We start from the raw sequence: 26,259 nt of genomic DNA on the forward strand, positions 1-26,259 counted from the left end.
GGGTCCTTTCTCAGAATATTGTCTTAAAACGCATAAAATTAAGTTTGTTGGAATACAAAGGCAACCAATTACATTAGAATATAGTTATCAAAATATTTTTAAAATCTGTGATATAATAGTATAATAATGTAAGTACTTCTTTATGAATGCATAACATTACAAGATCTAATGGCAGGTCTAATAACTACCATTATTTTGAAGTAGTGATGAGCACAAAGCGATAACGGTAATGTAATATAAAAATATCCATGATTTCTATTGGTGATGAAGTCACAGGTAAGGTTAATATTACTGTAGCTTGTTGCTTGTCTTTATTGAAGGAAGTGTTTTCAATTACAGATTAGTGAAAACAAAGATGCAGTTTTTTTCCCCAACCAAATAACCAATTGAATTCTATCCATGGACCCCTTGCGAGTGAGTGGAACCCGGATAGAAATGCTTCCTAGCAGCCGAGCGGCAAACAGATCGGAGGCAAGGCTGAAGACACGTGCAGGGGTGACTTTCAGTCTTCAGCCCAGGGAGGTATCAACATTCCCAAGGGGTCTGGATTTAAGAGGGAGGAGCTGGCTGAGCAGGGGCTGCTGCCTTGCTGAAGCACCTGCCAGGTGCCGGTTCTGGGGTGCCGTGCGGTGTGACAGAACAAGGGATTGATGCGCGCTGTGTACTCATCTCTAGCGCGGTATGGGATGGTGGTGAAAGCCACCGGAGTTCGACAGATTGGGTAACACTGCCCCTTCTGCAATTATAGAAAAGCTGTAAAACCTTGGGCAAGCTTATATTTCAGTGTCCTCATCTGTAAAATGGGCTAATAAAAATGTCTATCATGACCATAGGGCAATGGTGAATTAAAGTGACGTAATTCATGTGGTGCCTGCGGATAATAAATACTGGATAAATAAAGGTTGTTAATCTGAGTTGAGTGAATCTGCCTGATGACATTTCAAGAGGGAAATCTATTCTTTTTCTGCTCCCTGTTCGTCCCTCTCTGCTTAAATCCAAGAGAGGATTTAACACTTCTGGGAAGGTAGCCATCTATCAGGTCTCCAGTGTCTGGCTTCTAGATAGTACTCCTAAGGTTCTACACGTCAACATCTTTTTAATGTTTTTTAATGTTATACTTTTCTTGAGCGCCTGCAGCCTGCCAGGGACTGTAGGAGAATCCTGAACACTGTCTCGCAGTAGCTTTTGAAGTGGAACCTGATATTTCATAGTAAGCCCAGGTACGTATTTAAACCCTGGGTTGAGAGTCCACAATAACTGAAACCCCTCAGTCAGGAGCTAGGTTAATTAATATGGAGCAGACCAGCACTGGAACATATGAGAATGGTAATAATCGTGGAATTCTATGCCCTGTTGTTTACTTCATATAAAAAGGAATTATATACAGCATAGACATTTGTTTATTTCCCTCGCTTTTCTTTATCTGTGAGGTCGGAACGCTCCAAAAGGTTTCACATATCTCAAACCTGAGAGTGATGGTGCTAAATTGACTAGCAAATCATAACTGGAATATTCAACTATTTCCACTCCACAAATGAATTTACTCCGCGAATAAATTTCAAATCTGAGGCAAGGAAAAAAACAAAAAGCCAGCTTTCCCGACGAGGATGGGATTCGAACCCACGCGTGCAGAGCACAATGGATTAGCAGTCCATCGCCTTAACCACTCGGCCACCTCGTCCCAGAAGCCTACCTTTTCCTGCTAGCTATAGGGAGTAATACGAGGGGGATGTGACGCAATGTTATGGAGGCCGCCATTTTGTACGGAAACAAAGATCCGATCATTTTAATAGCAAGCTATCAAAACAAGATGGCTGCTCCCATGATACAGGCGATCTGCAATGGTGAGGGACAAAGGAAAACTCCGTAGAAAATGAGATAACCTTGAAGGAAATAAAATTGGCATACAGGCTGGAAAGGAAGTTTGGTTAGAGTCGTCTTAGGGATGGGGTGGAGTCCAAGGGGGCGGAGCCGACGCGATGAGCGGCTTTGCGCATGCGTGCCAGCGAGGCGGTTAGATTTGAATACTTCGCTGAAGCTGTCCGGGCGTTGTGAGGTGAAGCGGAGCGACGGCGGGGAGCTGCTGATCTGAGGAGCGCGCGGACCCCAAACAAGTCTGAAGAGAATTTGTCAAGCAGTTGGGCCGCGGCGGGTAAAGAGAATGACCCTTTCGTTCTGGGCTTCGAGGGGGCTTTAGGTATTGTCTGAGCGCTCTGAAGGCGCCGCGGCGGGAGGTGGGGGACGCTCCCTCGGCCAGGCGGCCTGCGGAGGCGCCGGGCCCAGAGGAGACGCTTGTTCCTGGTGCAGGCCTCTTCCTCTCCTCACCTGGGCCTGCACGTTGTGCCGCCGCCCTCCTCCCTAGCACCGCCCCGGGGCCCGTCGGCCGGCCCGGCTTGCTTGTCCGCGGCTCTCGGGGCGTCCGGGTCCGCCGCGCCGCTGTCTGTCAGGGCCCGGGCCCCTCCGCGCAGCCCTGCCGCTCCTCCCCGGGGAACTCCCCACTGTGTGTGTTTGTGACCCCGTCTTTCCTCAACTGTAAATGGAGCGACATCAGTCAGTGGTTCCAAAGTCTCGGCCTGTCGTGGTTTGTGCACGGGGTCTGATCGGAGCGCTAGCAGCCTGAACAGACCCCGCAGCCATCTGAACATTAACAAATAAAGCCAGTATTGGTACGCCGCGAATGAGGTTTGCAGAAGCTTCCTCTGCCCGTTATTAGCTCAGAGTTAAAGACCCTTTCCTTGTTGTTTTTTCAGTACTAGAGTTTAAGAAAAAAAATTTTTTTAATTGCTGATTGGAATTTTAAAAATAAGTTTATAAAGAGATGACAGGGAAGACCAAAGCAGGGCTTCCTGCAGATATGAAGATTGCAGTTTTCATCCACTTGAGTTGGATCAATCGAATTCCTTGTTTATTTACTGGGTTCCTGGTTGTCTTGTGCTAGGGCTGGGAGCGGATGGGTCAGAGTCCCTAATCTAGAGGAGTTTACAGTCCAGCAAGGGAAATAATTAATATACACAAATAACTGCAATACAAGAGAATGTAGAGGGTTATAGGACGTTCTAGAGTACTGTGGGCGCGCAGAGAAGGGAGAGCTTGTTTGATGCTCTTGGCAGTGGAGGCTTCACGGAGAAAGTGGCATTTGAGGTGGAACTCGAAGGGAAGAATGATTTACGGAGATAAGGAGTTAATGTCTGGGAAGATTTTGCTAATTAAAGGTTCGGTCCAAGCAGTATAATTCTTCTTCACTCTGTGAACGGCTGGAAATGTTTACAAGATGACCAATAGGTAGATGGAAACCGAGTAAAAATGTTTGCAATGGTATTAGTAATGGGTTTGGTGCTAAAGAAGAGACTGTAGAAGATACTCTAGATATTGATAATAGAACAGTGCTGTCCAATAAAGCTTTCAGTGATCATGGTGATGTTTTATATCTGTGCTATCAACATGGTACCCATTAGTCATGTGACTGTCGAGCACCTGAAATGTGCCTCTTGTGAGTGAAGAACTGAGTTTTAAGTTTTATTTTAATTAAATTTAGATAGCTGCTGTATTGGACAGCATAGGTCTAGAGCCTGTATCATTGGACACTATGGAATATGTTAACTCCAGATATTGGTAGTGTAAATGCAGGAGTGGACAAAGAGCTAGATAGTAAATATTTCAGGCTTTGCAGGCTATGTGGTCATTGACATCGTCTCTGTCACATATTCTGTTTTGTTTTCTACAACCCATTCGAATGTAAAAAAAAAAAAAAACACTTTTAAGGGCCCTTTTGGCCCAGTAGCAGTGGTTTGCTAGTAGTGCTCAAACTTTCTTGGCTCATGGTGCCCTTAGGCCAAAAGAAATACCTAACAGTTCCATTTATTAAGTAGTTAGGTCCAAACAACTTAATAAGTTGTTATTAAGTTGAAATAAATTTATGTCCTAACCACTTAGTAGCCATTTGAAAAAATATGCATAAATTGAAGGAAAAGATAATGTTTCAATTTTATTCTTAAGTAATCACAATTATCTACTAATTGGATATGTGTGCCTATTGAACACTGCACAACTTCTCAAGTCTTAGAATCAGGTTGGACACTGCCACTCTCATTTCCTGTACCACGTGGATAAAAAATACTTGCTTTATATCACAACATCTGCCAAAAATCCAGCTTTGCAATAATGTTTTATCAAAACTGATGTAATGTGAATAGGTACTGTTTTGAGAGAGTAGTTCACACAGTTCCTGACAGATATCAAGAAGTGCTGTTTCTCTCAAAAATTTAAAATATCCCAGGATACCTCTGTGAGTATGCTGTAGCAGCCCTGAGTTGTGCCAGGTGCACAGTTTTGGAACCAAACAATAGTCAATTAATGTGTCAGTGATCAAGCATTCAACTATTACTGCATTTTACAAATAAGGCTTACAAATTTTATAAATAATGTGAAGATCTAGGGTCTCATTTCTCTTGAAGGTGGAACTTATAGTTATGTAATAAATAGGATATTTTAAAAAGAGGGCTTCAATAAGCTTTGAATCTTATCGCTGAATTACGTGCCAGTTAGTCCGCAGGTTAGACAGGAACGATGTTCACTATTTCTTTTGGGGGAGGTAGTTGGGTTTTTTTATTATTTTATAGAAGTCACATTGGTTTATGACATTGTGTAAATTTCAGGTGTACGTCATTATATTTCAGCTTCAATGACTATTTCAAACAGCAAAGATGTTTAGGTGATCCTGATTTGATAGTATTTAATATTTTTATCTGTGAATTTTTAATATGTCACTAAATTTGAAAATATTCCCAAAAGGAGAATATGCAAGTCAGTGATCATAAAGTTAGCTTTAAAGAATTGTTTCTTAATTACTCATTCAGCAAATATTTATTGAGCTCCTGTTATTTACAAAGCACTGTCCTAGGTTCTCAGTGTATAACAGTGAACATAAGAGACACCAGTCCTGTTCTCATAGACTTTACGTTGGAATAAGGGTAGTTTGGGGAGATAACAGGAATGATTAATTTACATAACAGATCTTTAACTTACAGTGGTGGTGATGCTGCAAAGGAGACATACACAGTGCTACAGAGAGTGCTTCTCTTGGCTTTCTTACCAAGAGAGAATAGCAAATATAAATTCAGTGACTTGGGAAAGCACTTTGTGTGTGCAGGAATTAGTAATGCTGGTGTGACTAGCATAGTGAGTGAGGAAGACAGTGGTATGAAATAAAGTATAAAGTCTGAGAGGCTAGCAGGGACCAGATCTTGTAGAGCTTTGTAAGTCCTGGTGAAGGGTTGGTTCTCAGTATGATGGGAAGCCATTGAAGGGTTTTAAGTAGGAGAATGTCTTAAATGTGATTTATGTTTAAGAAGGTAACTGCCTACTATTTGGAGAAGGGACTGTAAGGAGATAAGAGTGAAAGCAAGGAGACCAGTGAGGTGGATATTGCGGTATTCTATGTGAGAGATGGTGGTTGCTTCAACTATAGTAGTGGCACTGAAGATAGAAGTGAAAGGATTTGGAATATATACTGGGAACAGAACTACTAAGACTTGATGATGGATTGAATAGACATGGAAGTAGCTATCATACTTGTTTGGTCTCAGAGGGAAATTTTTCAGAGTTTCACCACTAAGTTGATGTTTGCTGTCAGTTTTTTAAATAGATGCTGTTTGTTAGATTAAGGGATTTACCTTCTATTCTTAGTTTGCCAAATTTTTTCCCCAACATGAAAGGATGTTAGGGGCCGGCCTTGTGGCCGAGTGGTTAAGTTTGCGCCCTCCGCTTTGGCGGCCCAGGGTTTCGCGGGTTTGAATCCTGGGCGTGGACATGGCACCGCTCATCAGGCCATGCATGGTGAGGTGGCATCCCACATGCCACAACTAGAAGGACCCACAACTAAAAATACACAACTATGTACTGGGGGGCTTTGGGGAGAAAAAGGAAGAATAAAATCTTAAAAAAAAAAAAGAAAGGATGTTAAAGTTCATCAAACTTGTTTTTTATCTGTTGAGATGATTTTTCCCTTTTAATCTGTTAGTATGGTAAATTGTAAAATTGATTTTCTAATGTTAAACTAATTTTGCATTTTTGGAATAAAACCAACATAACCATGATATATTATCCTTTTTTACAAATTGCTGACTCCTTTTTGCTGTTTATTTGGGATTTTTATATTTATGATTGTGAAATTGGCATGTAATCTTTCTTTTCTTGTACTGTATTTATCTGGGTGTGGGGGGTGTCTAAATGTGTGTATGTGAGTGACAGGTGGTTGCAGAAAAGAGAACTTTCTTTTTTTTTTTCCCTCCCCAAAGCCCCAGCGCATAGTTATACGTCATTGTTGTAAGTTGTTCCTGTTTATCTGTGTGAGCCGCTGCCACAGCATGACAGACGAGTGGTAGGGTTCCGCTACCAGGAAGTGAACCCGGGCCACATAAGTGGTGAGCACTAAACTTTAACCACTAGGCCATCAGGGCTGGCTGGAGAGATTTCTTTAAATACAGAATAATTAGCTTAAAGTAGTGAAAGTGGTTGCTTTGGGGAAGGAGGATATTGAAGTGCAGGGGGCTGCTGTTTTAAAAAAAACAGTCTTGTAAAATGAACTTCTTATACTGTGTACATAAAAGCTAAAATTTAAGAATTAAAAATATTAAGTACATATGAGTGTTATCTGTGACTAGGAGGTAAGTGAAGCCACAAGAATGGATAAGCAGACTGATTAAGCGATGAAGGACAAAAGAAGAGGATCAGAGATCAAATCCTAGAAGATGCCCATCATCTTGTCTGTATTGATAGCTAACTGAATAAACTGATACTAAAAATAAGCAGACTTTTATTTCAGTTTGAAGTTCAGGTTTATTCTGAAGAATTGTTTCCTAATTTGACTTTTGTTATGTATGATGAAAGCGTGTAAAGTAAGATATCTTTTAAAGTACCTGTTTTTTTTTTACTTACTGCTAAAAGTAAGAACATTGATTCTAACAGTTTATGTATATAGTGTTAATTTAATGTTCTGGTAGAAATACTAATTATTGTTGAGTTAAAATCTCTAGCTGTTCTCTTTTCTGAAATCTGCAATGGATTTTTTTCTTACCTAGGTGTGAGGTTGTAAAGTTAATGCATAAAGTGAAAATCTAAAATAGTTATGGATCGGTAGGAACTAACACCAACTGAGGAAACTTCAGGTATGCCTTTTATTTCAGTCTTTCCAAGACAAATACTCATTGAGTGGCATTGTAAGCATAATCAGCTGCTCTATTTAAAACTTTATTTTTCTGTCTTAAAATTTTTTGCTGAGTATTTATAGTTGAATTTTCATAAGATAAATATGCATGTTATGCAAATCCACGGTATTTTGATACCCAATTTTGACTTCATTTTGAGACTGAATTATTATGTAATCCATAAACTCTTATAAACTACGGCGAATTTTTATTTGAATCATTAAAAGTTCAGATCATCCCAATCAGAGTTGGTCACTGATTTTATTTTGAATATGAGAATTTACCAGGAACATTAATTATAACAGAATAGTTTAAACTCCTCAAAATTTCTCATGTTTTATAGTCTCATTAGTGTAGTTTTTCCTTCCTTTTTTTGGTCTTCCCCAGAAAGTAATCCTGAAGTCTCAACTCTGCTCATATCTCTTCATAGACTGTAGTTTCTCTTCCTTCTTTCTCTTCTTTTCTAATATTGTGTATTTGTTACAGAAAAAGTTTTTCTTCAAAAATGGATGGGACGTCTTCAGAGGCTAATGAAGAAAAGTAAGTTCATGCAAGGCAGCTGAAAATGTTAAACTCTTTATCAGAGAAAGGTACTTTTCCTACTAGTAATACCTATTTGGTAGCTTCTGAAATCTTTTTCCATTCTGTTCCAGGGAAAAGAAGTAAATGTTACAAAGTCATCAACCTCCTTGCCGTGTCTTTGTATAAACTCATCTAGAGTTAAAACTAAGAGGGACTTTAGAGACCACCTCCCATCTCTTCAATTTTAAGGATGAGAAAATTGAGGCCTAAGAAAATGAAATGATTTGTCTAGAATTGGCCTCACAAATTGGCGGCCTGTTTACAGCCTATAGACCTAATTTTTTTTTTTGCCTAAACAATGTTTTTAAATTTTTGAATTAGTTGCCAAAATTTCAAAATTCCATACAACAATTAGATTTTCACTTTCTCTTGAGAAATCAAGTGTGGCAAAACAGGGGTCATATTTTTGCTTGGCATCAACTAACCTGAGCAGTGTAATAGCTGTGACCTTTCGACCAAGCAGGAACTCTCCATTATGGTCTTGAAACCACTTCTTTTTCTTGCACTTACTAAATTATCTGTTTGACCTCCCCAGGCGTTTGAATTTTCACCTGGTCTAAAAATCACGCAGTACTAAAACCAGAGCTAGAGTCTCTTGATTTATAGCCGATATATCTTATAATTATACCTTTGTAATTATGGTAAATTATGTTTTACTGGTTGTTTTTCAAGAGAGAGTCTTGTATTATACAATATGTAATTTAAAATATTGACTTCCTAACTACTGAATTTAAAGTCTTGCAATATAAATTTTTCTAAGTGAAAATGATGCCAAGTGTTAAGTTAAAGTGATGGCCAATTTAAAAGCATGTAAGGGATGCTGTGATGATGGCTTTTGAAAATTCAGTCTTTTACCAATGTGTGTGTAAATTTTTTTTTCCTCTTTCAGTGACAATACAGAAAGACCTGTTAGAAGACGACATTCCTCAGTAAGAAACACTTAAGTCAATAATTGTTACCTTTTATTGAGTAATAATCATATACCACAGTAATTTTGGCTGTGGCATCACCATCCACCCCCACTGGCTCCTATTGCTCTCTGGATAAACACTCAAATATTTAACCTGGTTACACAATTCTGTAAATATACTAGAATTTGTATTTTATGAATTTCATGGTAATTTTATGAATCGTATGCCTTGTAAATTATACTTCAGTAGAGCTGTTTCAAAATATATTTAAACTGATGTACAAAGCTGTAGCAAGACACAAAAAATCCAACTCAAACTGAATTAAGCACAAAATTTATTGGGTTATAAAATTGAAAAATCCAAAGATAGAGATGACTTTAGGCACTACTTGGTGACCACAATATCCAACAATATCACTAGTACTAGGATTTCCTTTCACTTTTCCTACTCTGACTGCTTCTTCTGGGCATGATCAGACAGGCTCTCTCTCTGTAGTTACTACAGTATATCATCTAGCTCTCCAACTTCCAGGTTCAAGTCCTACATGAAAAATAGTGTCTATTTCCTCAAGATAAAAAAACAAAAGACTCAGAATTGAATCATGTTGGCTTGATTATCTTGATATGGGTCAAGTCCTCATTCCTGAACCAATCACTGTTGATGACAGAATATCATGTGCAGATTCTTCTATACTAGGCCACGTGTTGTACCCTACCGTTGGGGTGGAGCTTTACCCAGACCACATGGAATGAGAATAGGCAAAATAATTGGGGAAGGTGGGCAGGGAGAAGGTAATAGATGCCAAATATTTAAACCAGCCACAAAATATAGCCCTGAACAGTTTGAATTTGAGGAGTTTAGAGATTTTTACAGGATATTTAGCATCTCTACCTTTCTACTCATGGTATAACTTGAAATGAACTGATTATTAAAATATAGGTATGCCAGATTTTCTTGAATAATTCTAACTCTTACTTCTAGATTTTGAAACCCCCAAGGAGTCCTCTTCAGGACCTCAGAAATGGGAATGAAATAGTTCAGGTAAGTCTCTAGTGCTTTATATATATAAGCTTTATATAAATGCTTTATAGATGATTATTTTCAGTGATATTTCTAATAGTCAGGAGCTTTATTAGCTATATGAAGAGAGATTATCATAAATAATTCTCAATTGATTGTGTACAAGTAAACATCCCATGGCCCTCAGGTTAAAATCCAAATGCTTGAGTAAGCTGGCACTCATGAATTTTAACCTCTATTTACTTTTCCAGCCTTCTTTCTTGCCACTCTCACACATATGTCTCACCATTTGGAATTGCTTACTATTCCCCAAACAAGGCCTGAACTGTCAAGCCTGCAAATATTTACATGTGATGTACCCTCCGTTTTGATTGCTAGTCCCTTATTCTTTTTTCTCCCAACATTTTATTAAAATTTTTTTTCGAACATACTGAGAAGTAGAAAGAATTTTACAGTGCTCATATAGCATCACCTAGCTTCTACAATTAATGTTTTATCATACTTGCTTTACCATAAATCTGTAGCCTTCTTTGATAATCCCTGTTTGTCCTTCAACACTCAGCTTTCATGTCACTTTTCTCAGAAAATCATCCCTTAGCACCTTCTATTGTATTTGTTTACTAATGTCTAGTCTAAATTGAGAACTCCCTGATGGTGGGAACTTTATCATGTGTTTTTTTAATTTATTGTGCCCCATACATAGTTGACTTTCAGTACATTTTGTTGATTGATGAAATGCATATAGTTTTGGAGATATATAATTCTGAGTGCTCACTCTACTTTGGCATCTTTGATCTTGCTATTTGTCAAATACATTAGAGCCTCTGCACACATTCTGCCTAGAATGCTTTCCCTCTACCCAGCTGTTCATCTGACTAACTTCTAACTAATCCTTCAGGTCTCAACTTAGATGTACTTCCTCAAGGAAGTATTCCCTGATTCTCAGGCTAACTTACTTTTTTTTATATAGTTCTCCTTCATACGACTCATCACACTTTGAATTTTATGTTTGTGTGGATTTTTTGTTTTAATATCTGTCTCATTATTAATCCCCAGTAGAGACTGTATTTGTTTCCTTTACCACCATTTTTCTCTCACTCAGCACAGGATCTGGGGTGTGTGTGTGTATTTTTTAAAAATTTAATGAATGTTGAATGAGTAAATGACCTATTCATAGACTCAGAGAGCTTTAAAACCAACAGGAGCTCATCAGTAATCTTGACTCTAGGTCCTTCTTTTTATAGATGAGAAATATGAAGTCCAAAGAGGTTAAATGTTTTGTCTAAACTCATGCAGCTAGTTCGGGGCATACTTCAAATTGGAGCTCTAATCTCCTAATTTCTAGCTCAGTGCTCTTTCCATTATACCACATGAATTTCAGTTTGGGGTGTTTTTTTTTTAGTAAGAAATATATTAATCTCTATTAGTCCCAGTATTTACTATGTCAGTATTATTGTCATATTAAACTCAAGGCCCCCTGTAGTGTCTGCTAGGGTCTTAACAGAGAGGATGAACATTCCTAATTCTTTGTTGTAATAAGACTTATGCTTAGGTATTCAGAATTAACACAGTAAAATTCTCTGTGGATTTTTTTGTTTCTCTCTCTTTTGCTTTTTGTGTTTGATATCAATGTGAGTAAAAATGTTTGCTCTTGTTAAAGAAGATGAGGGAAAATAAAAATAGATTATTATAATGAAAAGATGCTCAACATCACTAAACATTAGGGAAATGCAAATAAAAACCACAATGAGATATTACCTCATACCCATTAGGATGGCTATATCAAAAAAAACAGAAAATAACAAGTGTTAGCTAGGATGTGTAATAATTGGAACCCTTGTGCACTGTTGGTGGGAATGTAAAATGGTCCAGCCACTATGGAAAACAGTGCGGTGGTTCCTCAAAAAATTAAAATAAAATTACCATATGATCCAGCATTCCACTTCTGGGTATAATATACCCAAAGGAATTGAGAGCAAGGTCTTGAAGAAATGTACACCCCTGTTCATAGCAGCATTATTCACAGTAGCCAAAAAGTGGAAGCAACCCAGAAGGAAAAATACTGCATGATTCCACTTGTATGAGGTATCTAAAATAGTCAAACTCATAGAAGCAGAGAGCAGAATAGTGGTTGCCAGGGGCAGAGAGGAGGGGGAAACAGGGAGTTGCTAATCAATGAGTATAAAGTTTCACTTATGCAAGATGAGTAAGTTCTAGAGATCTGCTTTATAACATTGTGCCTATAGTTGACAATATTGTACGCTTAAAAATCTTTTAAGAAGGTAGATCGCTTATCAAGTGTTCTTACCACAATAAAATAAAAATTAAAAAAATTTAAATGGTTGACAGTAAATTTTATGTTATGTGTATTTTACTACAATTAATTTTTTTTAAATCTTAAAAATAGTATAGTAAGGTTCCCATAACAGGCAGCGTATCACTTGGTTTGTCCCCAGTCTTTCCTCTTCTTGATAGTAAAATAACCCATTCATTTAAAAAGAGAGAAAAGATAAGGGACAGCAATCACCTTCCTTAAATGTATGTTGTTTGTGTCAGTATGCTTATTATCATTCACACTGAAAATCGTATTCATTTTTAAGTGCTTCTGGCTTCGGATATTTTGGAGAGTCAAATTCATACTTTATTATGAAAATTAATAATAATATCAAATTAATTGAGAGTAAGACTTAGTCTCTGTCTGTAGTACTCTGGAGACCTAATCACAGTGGTTTCATTAAGAATCATACCATATATACTCTGCCCCTAGGAATCCAATGCTTTGAGAAATAAGAAAAGCTCTCGTCGAGTCAGCTTTGCAGATACTATAAAGTAAGTTAAAAGGAGAAATAATTAAAATGTTACAGGTAATGCTTTTTTGTGTGTTAAACCAAATATGTTAGTACTAACTCTGATAATCTGTGTTTCAATTAGATAAGTATTAGAGAAATGTTACTTAAAAGCTTGTTACTCATCATTATGCTTAAAAGAGAAACATTGAAAGCATTCCCTTTAGGGTCAGGAACAAAATAACTAAGTCTTACCACTGTTATTTGTATTGTATTTGTGTTGTATCGGAGGTGCTAACCAACAAAAATAAACTAGAGAGAGAGGAGTTAGAAACATTGGAAAGATGGGGGTAAATCAATTACCTTTTGCAGGTTAAATGATTGTATGTTAGGAAAATCCAAGAATATCGATTGAAATACCTCTGCAGACAATAAGTAGCAGGAAACAAAATTAATATATGGAAATCAGTATATTTCCTATGTATAAATAATAAACACATAGAAGATAAATGTCTTTTTTTCATTATGTTATATTTTGTTGCTGTAAATTTAATAATAAATGTGTGTAAAGAACCAATATTCCTGAAGGATACTAAAGAAGAATTGTACAAATGAAGATATAGCAAGTTTCTGAATAAAAAGATTCAACATCATCGCTTCCCCCTGTTAATTTATTAATTTAACGTAATTCTTAGATGTAGTGTCTTTATGATTATTTTCTTGATGTTAAACAGTATATATGTATTTCCTCATTGATTCCAGAGTTGTTTATTAAAGAATTTAAAAATATCTAGGTGGTAAGGGCATCTTGTTGTCATTAATTTTTAGTTATATTGTAATCATGATTACAATTGTAATCATTATTTTGATTTCTATTGAAATTTTCTTTGTGATCTTGTATATGATCAGTTTTTGTGAATGATCCGTACATACTTGAAAAGAAGATATATTTTGTATTTTAGGGGGCAGGGTTTGATATATATCAATTATATCTACTTTATACCTTATGTTATTTGGGTCTTCTGTTATATAGTTTTAGTCACTTTAATCTGTCATGAATTATAAGAGAGAGGTAAATTAGTCTCTTATTGGTAGTGCATCTCACTCTCTCTTTTTATTTCCGATAGTCCTTCATGAATTCTGATTTCTGTGTTCTTTGGTGCATAGTCATCATTGTTATATCTTCAGAATTGTACTTTCTAGCATTATGAGATACTCATCTTTGTTTTGTTTATTGCTTTTTGACCCAAATTCTACCTAGAATGATATTAAGACTTCTGTCTCTGCTATATTTTTGTTTTCATTTACCTGGTATGCCTTTGTGTATTGTTTCACCATGTATTAACAATGGTAAAATTAGTCTATTTCCTCTCCCCCAACCCAATTTTAGTCAATAATATATCTTTGTAGTATTAAATATGCTTAAACTTCAAGTAAAACTTCATTGTTTTATATGATACCCTTTGGCAGTTATAATAGATGAGATAATTAGCATACTTCTGCCCATCCTCATTCCCTTCCCAACTTTTTTTAGTTGTATCACCTCTCTTTCTCTTTCTCTCTCTTTCTTTCTTAGTGTTTGACATTAGGGCATTTGTCACATTTGTTTGTTTTAGTTGTGTTATATTTATTTAAATGTTCATATCATTCCCTTTGCTATAGTTGCCGTAATTATCTCTTGGTTGATTGAAGTGTGTTTTCTTATTGTTTCCCCAAGAAGGGCTTATTGAAATAATATTCCCTGAGTTTTTGGGTGCTCAAAACTGTTAGTTATAGCCTTTATACTTGAAGAGGAAGGTTTACCTGGATATAAAACTTCAGTTCACGTTTCCTTTCCTTAAGGAAAGAAACGTAATGTGATTCTGTTGTCTTCTGGCATTGAATATTTTTCTTTTTTTTTGTTTTTGAGGAAGATTAGCCCTGAGCTAACTACTGCCAATCCTCCTCTTTTTGCTGAGGAAGACTGGCCCTGAGCTAACATCCATGCCCATCTTCCTTTACTTTATATGTGGGACGCCTACCACAGCACGGCTTTTGCCAAGCAGTGCCATGTCTGCACCTAGGATCCGAACCGGCGAATCCCGGGCCGCCGAGAAGCGGAACGTGCGAACTTAACCGCTGCACCACCTGGCCGGCCCCATGGCATTGAATATTTCTATGAACAAATCTGAGGAGTGAATGATTTTTCCCCTTCATAAGTGACTGTATCTTTTTCACAGGCTGCCTAACAGATTTTTTTTCTTTGTCTTTGAAGTTTATTGACATTACGAGGATATATCTCTATTTTGACTGTTTTGGGTCTTGAATCTTGAATTAACGTTTAAGTATCTTTTTCTATTCCATTATTTTAGATTTCTTTAGGGACTCAATAATTTATGAACATAAATATTCTTTGCTTTTCTTCTGTGTGTATTGTTTTCTCTCTTAATTCTTTTTATTTTCTTTAACTTTGTTCATTTTTAAAATTTTCTTTATGTCCTTAAATATATTTTCCAAACTGCTTATTCACCCTTGTGCCCCTTCTAGTTTTGCCTCCTTCCTGTGGTGATTATATTTTTGTTTCTGCTGCTTTCATGAGTTTCATCTATTTGTTTTTCATTTCCTGCTGTCTTACTGTCTCTTCCTTGAGTTCTTGTATTTTTGCTTTCATTTCTGTTCTTTCATAGAGATGATTGCTTTATTATGCTTTTTAAATCCATATACAATTTTTGTCTGCTCTGGGACAACATTTTTCTGATGAGTGTTTTTCTTATGTTAATAAATTATGTTGCACTTTTCTTCCCTTTAATCTTATGGTGTCTTTGTAGATTCTATGCTTTTTACTCATAATTGAATGGGTTGGGTTTTCCTGAACCAACTATTTTCAAGACATTGTTGTGGAGGGGGAAGGGATGTGCTGGTATTCCAGGGTAGCTGTTTTTTTGTAAACAGAGACTCTCTTTTTAGCTATCATAAAAACAGACTATTTAATATCAGCTTCTTCAAATTTTATTCTCTGTATACCTCAGACTGCTTCAGTTTGACCTTTTGTGAGGTGAGTTCCTAGATCAATTTAACCTTGAATTTAAACGTTTTCAGATGAGGCCTGATTGTTTCATGTCCAGAAATCTTCCTGGCAAAGTCATGGGTTTTGATCTGCATTGGTTTCCATTTCTCATTTGTTCCTCTCTGTCCCCCGAACTCTTTACCTTAACCAGCCTTTAGGATCAGACAAATTAAGTAACTCCAGTTCTACAATGGCCATATAAAACATGATTTTGCATTAGGATAAATTTATAGTTGCCCAGGATTCCAGTTGTGGGGCTATTAGGAACTTATTTTCTTCTTTTCCTTAGAGGAGTAATAAGTAAATATTGGGTAAGGTGTCAAGAAAGGAGTTCCCACTTAGCAGTAGACAATGAGTGACATTTTTGTGACTGAGTAGTTCCAAATGGTAAAGTACCTTCTGAAATATGTTTTTTGTTGTAGACTGATAGTAATTTAATTGCTTTATAACTTTTTTCTATTCATCTTTTATCCGTAAATCAATTAAAGTCTTCCTGGATAAACATGAGTTGTCAATATTTGACGTGTTGAGTTTGGGGGGAAAAAAACGAATGATGCATAATAAGACTTGGTATAATCAGGGAAGACTAGCTGTTGCCTGCCAGTACACTTCCCTAGGCGGTATATTCCTTGGGGAAGTTGCGATTGTCTTCCTGGATCTTGCCTTTGGGTTTGCAGACTCTATATTGTTTTTGTCTATACCCAAAATGAGTTGATCTGGCTTTTACTAAATAGACTCACTAGAGATTTGTGTATAAATAGAATATTTCATGACATATATTCTATATACTGCTAAATATATCATGAGAAATAAATCAAATGAATCAAAACACTTGTTTGAGTAGATCAGTACATTGTTTATAGGCGTTTTATCTAAGAAAGTAAATTATAATATAAATATGACTTGCTGATCACAGAATCTGAACCACTAGTTATTTGAATGTTTCATAATGTTTAATGGCACCAAGCTAATTAATCCTAATCAATTCAACCTAATTAATCCATCTCCACAGTAGCACACATGTACACATCTATTGCAAAGCCTTGAATGCTTCTACTTGTATACTCCTTGAATGGTTTGGCCAAGTTTGATTTAATAACTCATTTTCTCCTGTTTGTTTCAAACTGACCTTTCTTTCACATGTTTTCTTTAGGTATATTCATGTTAATGTAAAAATAATAATTTTTAACTTTCTGTTGGCTATTTGATTCTTTCTTGTGCTGTGTTATATATTTCTGTACACATTACATTTTTTCTTTTGCTTTACTTTCTTGGGATTATATTCCCCAAAGTAGAATTGCCAGGGTTAAAGGAAGAAGCATTTGTTTAGCCCTTATTACATTTTTGTTATTGGTTTTAGTACCACTAAACTATATAGTAATGTACATTTTTTCCCAATATACTGTAAACATTAGATTTTAGCACTTACTTTTAGCTGATTTGATTGATTGTAATGTTATCTCTTACTTGTTTTAATTTGTACTTTATTTGCCATTACCATTTTTCTATATTTTGTTCATTTATGCTTTTTTCTCATTTTGAAATGTTTCATTTTTTATTTTCTCATCTACCTAGGCAATATTGAAGAAAATATCTTAAAGTTTTTGTGTGATTGAGCCCTTTAAATTTTATATTTGCTAAAGCATGTGTCTTTCTTGGTTCATAAATAATTTTTGCAAGATTACACCTTTGAAAGCTTTCCTTATATCATAGATACTATGTAGATAAAAAAAGAGAAAGAGAAAGCAAGGAACAAACATAATTAAGATAAATTTACAGAAAAATGGAGGAAAGAATTATTTTGCCCTTTTGGTTAGGTCTCTCCATATATTTACTAAATATGCTTTGTTATTTATATTATATTGGTTTGCCACTTACTCTTTGCCTGCCTAATATGTGGCATTCTAATATTTCAATTTTTAGGAAATATATTTATGCATTTTCCTCTTTATATTTCTTTAATTTTTCTCCTCTGGCATCTTTTTCTTAATTTGTAATTTGGATCATTCATTATTATTAGTTTTCATTGTTATTTTCCTTCTATTGTATGATAGCAACCTTGTTTAGTGCTAATACTTTTTTGCTGTGAAAAAATGTGTTGTATAACTTCGTAATTATCTTTACCTTTTCTATGTTTGTCGATAGATAATTTCCTAACTTTGAAAATTTTCAGTTTGTACCTTATAGGTTGTAGATTGAGTTTTAAAAAATTTTAATTGTCAATAGCCATTTTTTAATAGAATAGTTCAGCCTATTTACATTTGTCAAAATTATATACCTATTCTCCCTTTATTGTTGGGTAAATTTAACTCTCTTGTTGCAGATTTCTGTTTTGTTTTTAATCAAGAATGAGTATTGGGGGGGCCGACCCTGCGGCCAAATGGTTAAATTCGCATGCTCTGCCTCGGTGGCACAGGGTTTGGCAGGTTCGGATCATGCGCGCAGACCTAGCACCACTCATCAAGCCATGCTGAGGCAGCATTCCACGTAGCAGAACTAGAAGGACCTACAACTTGAATATACGACTATGTACTGGGGGGCTTTAAGGAGAGGAAGAACAAAGAGAAAAAGACTGGGAACAGATATTAGCTCAGGGCCAATCTTTAAAAAAAAAAAAGAATGGGTATTGGCTTTTACTAAATGCTTTTAGAGCATCTATTAAAAGAACTGTAGCATTTTTCCTACTTTAATCTTTTATGTGGTAAAATAACTATTTGGATATTGAATTATTTCTGCATTCCTAGGATAAATCCAACTTAGTCATAAAATATTCTTTTAAAACATTACCAGATTCAGTTTGCTAATATTTTGGGATTTTCGCAGTAAGGTTCACATGTGAGATTGGCCTCTTGATTTTTTGTGTGCTATTCTTACTTGGTTTTACTGTTGGTGTTCTGTACGTCTTATAAAAATCAATCAGAAAGCTTTTTATTTTCTATGCTCTTAACCCCTTATGTAAGCTTATTCAAAGTGACCTTCAAAACTGTTTAGTCTCCTTTCCACTCCTGTGCCTCATCTATTCAGCTTCTATCCCGTAAATAGGTCTTATTGTTCCTTTAGATAATTTTCATACATACACAGGCCAACACAGGTATGCATTCTTGTTTCTTACTTCTGTACGTAAATGGTAACATGTTATCCATGTTCGTCTGTATTTGCTTTTTTTTCCCTTAACTTTACATGTATCTTGGAGATCTTTGCGTATCAATACATAAACAGTTTCCCCCACTTTTTTTTTTTAACATTATGATAGATCTTTTTTTCTTTTTAAAGATTTTGTTTTTCCTTTTGTTCCCCAAAGCCCCCCAGTACATAGTTGTATATTTCTAGTTGTGGGTCCTTCTAGTTGTGGCATGTGGGATGCCACCTTAGCATGGCCTGATGACTGGTGCCATGTCCGTGCTCAGGATTGAACCGGAGAAACCCTGGGCCACCAAAGCTGAGCACGTGAACTTAACCACTCAGCCACGGGGCCAGCCCCGTTTTTTCTTTTTAATGGGCCGGGTACTTTTATAACATGTACATCTTTGACTACCTTTTCAGTTCCTACTCTGTTTACTATCTATTCTGGTTTTGTAGTTCTTCTGCTGATTCTGATCATCTATTTCTAGAAAATCATTGTGGTTTTTTTCCAAATATAGACTTAAAGTTCTACGTGATAGTCTCTTACAATTTTTAAAAAATAATCTCTGTACCTATAGTCTACTTTCTTATTCCTAATGTTGTTTATTGTTTACTATCTATTCTGGTTTTCTGCTGCTTCTTTAACTCATTTTGATCATTTTTATTTTCCTAGACAATCAAAATAGTCTCTGTATTTATAGTCCACTTTCTTATTCCTAGTGTTGCTTATTTTCATCCTTATCTTTTTTTTAAATGTTAAATAAAGCCTTTTGTTCCATAATTAGAAGCAAGAGTTTAAATTTGCAAAAACTCTTGAGAAACAGTGCAAAGGTCTGGGTTACAAACTTGTATAAGGAAGGTGGAGGTATAAAAAAAAAAGAGGTCATTGGGAAGTGAAAAAAAAAGAGAAAACTTACAGTTTCCTTTTCCTTTCCCCTCCCCATTTTATGATAGAAAATTTATAACATACACAAAAGTACAGAAAATAGTATCACGAAAACTCAGGTACTCATTTTCTACCTACAACAATTGTCAGCTATGGCCAGTCTTTTTTTTCTTTTTCTTTTTTAAAGATTGGCACCTGAGCTAATATCTGTTGCCAATCTTCCTTTTTTTCTTTTTCCTTCTTCTCCTTCCCCAAACCCCCAGGACATAGTTGTATATTGTAGTTGTAGTCTCTCTGGTTGTACAAGGCCACTCTTGTTTCACTACACCCCCACTTAGTTTCCGTACCTCTCCCACTGGATTCTTTTTATGTGAATCCCAGATATAGTGCATTAGTTATATCGTTAAAAGATACAGAATATTTTTCCATATCTTTAAAAGACAGAATATTTTTAAAAAACATATTCATAATGCTATTATCACATCTTTGAAAAGCTGACAGTAATTCCATGATGTCATCAAACATCTAGTCAGTGTTCACGTTTCCCTGATTGTCTCAATTTTTTTCCCTAAATGATCCGTGTAACTCAGTATCCAAACAAGGTTAACACATTCCATTTGGTTGATATGTCTTTTCAGTCTCTTAATCTGTAGGCTCTTCCTCCCTTTTTTTTCCTTATAATTTATTTTTTTAAGAAACTGGGTTGTTTGTTCTATAGAGTGTCCCACATTCTGGGTTTTGCTGGTTGTATCCCCATGGGATAATACTGTTTAATATGTTCTTTTACTCTAGATTTCCAGTCAATTGGTTGTTAGATCTGGAAGGCTTGATTTGACTTAAATTTCCTGTTTTAGACAAGAATACTTCATAGGTAGCATCCTGTGCTTCCATCAGATGCCACCTAATGTTCAGTTATCTTTCTTTTTCTGATGTTAACAGCCATTGATGATCATTGCCTAAATCCATTATTTCTTTAGATTTTGTTAATTGATATTATTCTCATTCTGTTATTCCTTCCTCATTTATTAACAGCACTTCTACTGAGAGGACTTTCCCATAATAGCTGTTTGTTTACTCTGAATTATGGTTTATAAAACGAAAGTCAGGTTAAATTCCGGGGTTTTTTCCCCCCATTATTTACTAGTTTTCAGTGTAATGAGTTGGTTTCCTAGCATCCTTCAAAGTTGACTAATGAGCTTTTTTTTCCCCTGTTATCTTTATCTAAATATCTAAATCTAAGTATCGAGACCATCATCTTAATTATATTTCATGTACTTCAGTACATTGTAATTATTATTTTTATTGATACTCAAATTACTCTATCTTTGACCAGTGGAATTTCTTCATTTTGGTTTCTAACCTTTTGACATAACCCCGTAATCTTTGATAGCTTCTTTGCTTTATAGTATAACAAGATATTTATGTTCATCTTGTGTATTATCAGTCCCAGACGTGGAATCAGCCCTTTCTCCAAGGAGTGAGCCCAGTTCTTTTTAGTAGGAAATGGCATTTAGAGACCACAATCTGGATGCTTATTAGGTTCTCCTTGTTGTTTAATTAGTCATTGTTTCTAGGTCTTTCTTCTTCTTGATGTGAATAGTTCTCTTTTGCTTTTGACTTGTTAAAGTTCTTTAACTATTAAGGATATCAACAGCCCTTTTTCATCTGTATTACAAATTTTTTTACCCATATTAATTTTGCTTATTGGGTGTTTTCCTGTATAAATATAAGTTTTAAATTCTGCTGTTTTCTTTGTTTTTCCGATTTGCTGTGTTGTTAATGATCACTTGGCTTATTCTGTTTCTTTTGTTTGTTTTATAATGAGTTTGGCTAATAAAAAACATGTTCCCAGAAGTCAACAGGGAAGTTCTGAGACAAGAAGGAGTGCCTGGGATAGATATATGAGAAAATTAAGCGTTTTCTACTCAAATTTGTGTTTTAGATGATAGAATGTTAAAATTAAAAGGAACCTTAGAGAATCGAGTCCAAACTCTTCATCCTTTAGATGAGAAGATTAAAGCCGGGGAGGTGACATGACTTTCCCAAGGTAATATAGGTAGTGACAAAACCTCAATTATAATATAGGTCTCCTAATTCCTAGTCTACTGCTATTTGCACTGCTTTTGAATACTTTTCCCAAATGCTGTTATACCTCTTCTACCCTTTCCATTCTTTGGAAATAATCTATTCACTATACTTACTTTCCTAAAATGGCTCTGGGATATTAAAAGGAATTTCAGATTCAAAACCCAAAAAAACCCAGAACAAGTTCTGGCTTATTACTAAATAGCCCTTAGTTTAAGTCATTTAACTTATCAGAGCATCAGTTTCCTCCTTTTTAACATGGAAGTAATTGTCCTTACATATCTCATAGTGTTATTGCATGGCCAAAATGAGATAGTGTATGTTATGACAGAAAATGTCATAAACAATGTATAAGTAATGTTTCAAAAATATATCCTTTGTTAAAATAGATAATTGAAAAACTTACAGGATTCTAGATATAGAAACAAGTACAGTAAAAGCTCTCTTAACAACTCCCACCTAACTGAATTGTTAGACTTAACCTATATTTTTCATTCCCCTTGTAAAACATACTGATACCTACAGCACACTAAACACTCTGTCATGTCCGTAAACTTCAAATCCTGAGACTTGATTGGTAGGCTTACCAAGAAGTGTTTATCTTGTTTATCTAGTTGAAGTTGTTGTAATTACATAATTTAATTTAATATTACATAAACCAATGAAAATGAGCTCAAAAGACAAAGATAGTTATTTCTACGAAAATTATACTGAATGGCTAGGAAGAACTTGATAAAGGTGAATTTATTTTTAAAAATGCTTTCAGGTTTGGTATGGGTGAGACAACATAAAAGATAGGGAAATCATTCATAAAAATTTAGAAAGATTCTGTGTTTATATTGCTTCAAAGTTTCTTTAAGTGTTTATTCCACTTTATAAATACATTAAAATTGTACCAATAGATCCACACTCAGAGTAAAGACCTCAGATTGACATTAGGAGATTTGCAAATTAAAATTCATTTATGTGTTTTAATTTTTTTAAAATGTTTAAGGTGTGTAAGGATTGCTTATGATTCCTTATTTTAAAAGATATTTTTTGATTAACTGATCCTGCTCATATTGAATAAAAAGGCTTCTATTTTTCTATTATAAATTATTTGAAGAAAAGTTGTTTCAAGTATAACTTTGTAGTTATAAATTCAGATTTTGAAGTTGGACAAATTTGGGTTTGCATTTGGGCTGTGCCATTTATCAATTATATGACCTTGAGAGTTACTTAACCTTTATGACCCTCAATATCTACATCTGTAAAATAACATGGTAATTGTTATAATCGTTAAAAATGCATGTAAAGAACGTAACAAAGTGCTTGGCACACAGAATGCATACAAATGTTTGCTGCTTTTTTGTAATTGAAATAAAATTCTCCTTCTAATTAAGAGATTCTATATAATGAATGATACTTAATATTACCAGAATGAAAATGAACTGGTCTGATTGTCCAAGGCAGATATGAAGTGCTACTTCTCCATGAAGCTTATTCTTTTTTTTTTTTTTAAAGATTGGCACCTGAGCTAACAACTGTTGCCAATCTTCTTTTTCTTTTTTTTTTTTCTGCTTTTTCTCCCCAAATCCCCCAAGTACATAGTTGTATATTTTAGTTGTGGGTCCTTCTAGTTGTGGTATGTGGGATGCCACCTCAATGTGGCCTAATGAGCGTTGCCATGTCCGCACCCAGGATCCAAACCGACGAAACCCTGGGCCGCTGAAGCCGAGTGCGTGAACTTAACCACTTCGCCACGGGGCTGGCCCCAAGAAGCTTATTCTTAATCATCCCAGTGAAAAGAGATTCCCTCCTCTGGAGTCCATGCCACCTTATCTGAACTGTTAATAACAAAAGTCAGTGAAGTAATGTTTATAATCCAGCTCTCTACTTAGAGCGAAAGCTCCCTGAGGTCAAGGATCATGTGTCAGACTCTAACATATAGCACCAGGTAGATAATGCTTAAATGAAAATTTTAGGTTATTGAGAGGGATAAAATAATGATTCTATGAAAGCTCATTAAAAACCCATAACAGGGGCCAGCCCCATGGCCGAGGGGGTTAAAGTTACCCTTGCTCTGCTTTGAAAGCCTGGATTCGCAGGTTTGGATCCCAGGTGCAGACCTACTTCACTCATTAGCCATGCTGTGGAGGCGTCCCACATATAAAGTAGAGGAAAATTGGCACAGATGTTAGCTCAGGGCTAATCTTCCTCGCACACACACACACACACAAACAAACCATAACAGATTTTAATGTAGTAAACTAATTTTGGCCTTTGAAATATTAATAGTATGTGCTGTGTAGCAAAAAGAAGCTGAAATCAAAGTGTTATCTGTACCCATCTCAAAACAGACTATAAATTAACACCATGGGATTCTAATTAAAAGTTGCAGATTTTCAGTAATGTTTGCTTTCTCTTCTAGAGTATTCCAGACAGAGTCATATAAGAAAATAGTAAGAAAGTCAGAAATTGAAGGTAAATATGTTATTGCAATCCCTGCTAAATCTGTTTGCCATAAAATTTTACTGCAGCTATCTAACCAGATAGTTGATATAACTTATTGTCTATCTTATTGCTTAAAAAGTATAGCTTGAGGCATGGGATGCAGAAAGTAAGGTGGACAGTTAGTGATTTCTTTTTGTTGTCGTTATTGTTAATGTCCTTATGCAATTTTTCTAATGCTTTCTCAGTGTATCCTTGAACAAATTTAATTTTTATTTTATTTTTAGAAACAGAAGCAGGAGAAAATGCTCTGTTTATACGGTAAGAAAGGAAAATGTGATTCAAATTATATTTTAAAAGCTGTTTATTCCTATTAATGAAGTATTTTTTAAATGTCTTCTTTTTTTATTTTTTGTGTCCCTTTGTGGAATACTTAGGATTAATTCAGAAAACAAATTCTTTGCAGAATTTAATATACTGCTATATCTGATAAATATGTGCATTGTGTAGCTTATCCTTTTAATAAAGTGATGAAACACTCTCCTGTCATATATAAATCCTTAAACACATCAACTAGTACAAAACAACAAATATCAAGTCTTCAGATTTTTTCATTAAATTAGTTTTGTTTTAATATTAGTACATAGAAAAGTAAATACCAATAGCTCTTAGACAAAGGAAAAGATGCTTATCTTCATTCGTTATAAAAGAAATACAAACTCAGACTATACTGAGATATGATTTTTCATGTAATCAATTAAGAATATAGGTAAAGAGTCACTCATTGCTATTTTGTATAAATTGTAGAAGGCAATTAGCAATATCATTCAAAATTTTAAATGCACATGCCCTTTGACTCAGCAATTTTGTGTCTGGGAATTTATCTTATCAATATGCTTGTAAATGTTTGAAATAATGAATATGTAAGGTTGTTCACTACAGCATTTTTTGTAATAGTAAAAGATGTGAAAGATACTAAAGGTTCATCAGTAAAGGACTAGTTAAATAAATTGCAATTTTTTCATGTAATTGACTACTGTTGAGCTGGGGAAAAAAAGATTCTCTTTATGCTTACTGATAGAGAAAAATCTCTAAGCCATATTACATAGGCTCCTCACAGATAACCACTGTGGATAATTTTGGATGTCTTTACAGAAATTTTATATGTATATCCAAGTACATGTTTATCCTTATCTTTTTTTTGACAAGACAAAAATGGAATCACTTAATAATGTCTTGTAGCACTTTCCATGTTGTTACATGTAGATCTACCTCAGTCTATTATAATAAATTATATGTCTGCACCAACATTTAGTTAGCTCCCTATTGATGGACATTTGAGTTGTTTCCTTTTATTTACTTTTTAGGCTAAATTGCTAGAAAATGAATTACTTTATAGGTCATTCTTTTGGGGGGGGGGGGGGGCAGGTGGGGAAGATTTGCCCTGAGCTAACATCTGTTGCCAATCTTCCTCTCTCTCTTTTTTCTCCCCAAAGCTCCTGTACATAGTTGTATATTCTAGTTCTTCTGTGCAGGCCACCACAACAGCATGGCTACTGACAGACAAGTGGGTGGTTCTGCACCCAGGAACAACCCAGGCTGCCAAAGCAGAGCACACTGAACTTTAACCACTAGGCCATCAGGGCTGACTCAGTCATTCTTTTTAAAAACCAGAAATAATAATAAGCAAGTGGCATGTATTAAACATATTTTTTTAGTATTCTTGAAATGAACAAACCATTAAGACCAATCTGAAAAGGGTCCTGTTAATTGCCTTGTAATTTCTTCGACCGGTATTAGATAAGTCTTTTTTTAAAGTTGTCTTTGTGTTTTTCTGCCAGTCACCCTATGAAAACCTTTTGCCTTCCCTACTCTTTCAACTGTTAATGATTCTTGGTAATTGTTTGTCTTATAGATTTTGAAAATACTTTTTAATTTTTAGGAATAAGAATCCGGAAGATAACTGCTGTGAGATTACTGGTAAGTATGACCAGAATACTTTTCTTATCATACTCCTTTTCTCTTCATCTGGACTCCCTGAAAGGAATATGTAAAAGAACCATGAAAAAAAAAATGTGAAGAGTGCTCTGTTCTTTACACAAAATCTGCAATTTAATATTTCACAAACTTTACTATTATTTCTCTCAAACCTACTGTTCCTCTTATTTTCTCTATCTTGTACTCC

At 35.3% G+C, this 26,259-nt stretch overlaps 1 protein-coding gene and 1 non-coding gene across 5 annotated transcripts in view; one reads left to right on the top strand and one right to left on the bottom strand.

Annotated features, from left to right (window-relative positions):
- Positions 1–1,599: 1,599 nt before the first annotated feature.
- TRNAS-GCU (transfer RNA serine (anticodon GCU)) lies at positions 1,600–1,681 on the bottom strand. The gene has a single exon. It is a non-coding gene; the product is annotated as a tRNA-Ser (tRNA).
- Positions 1,682–2,062: 381 nt separating this feature from the next.
- The window catches only part of KNL1 (kinetochore scaffold 1), a 55,792-nt gene continuing 31,595 nt past the window's right edge, over positions 2,063–26,259 (top strand). The window contains exons 1-9 of one of the 4 annotated variants that reach the window (XM_046655129.1): positions 2,063–2,152; positions 7,080–7,166; positions 7,692–7,745; positions 8,677–8,716; positions 9,680–9,739; positions 12,486–12,547; positions 24,055–24,107; positions 24,362–24,395; positions 26,017–26,054. In XM_046655129.1, the coding sequence (XP_046511085.1) occupies positions 7,711–7,745; positions 8,677–8,716; positions 9,680–9,739; positions 12,486–12,547; positions 24,055–24,107; positions 24,362–24,395; positions 26,017–26,054 (322 nt within the window). In that variant the 5' untranslated portion in view covers positions 2,063–2,152; positions 7,080–7,166; positions 7,692–7,710. The other 3 variants (XM_046655132.1, XM_046655131.1, XM_046655133.1) reach the window with 3 other exon arrangements.

This window comes from Equus quagga, chromosome 2 (assembly GCF_021613505.1).
Source record: "Equus quagga isolate Etosha38 chromosome 2, UCLA_HA_Equagga_1.0, whole genome shotgun sequence".
Lineage (NCBI taxonomy): Eukaryota > Metazoa > Chordata > Mammalia > Perissodactyla > Equidae > Equus > Equus quagga.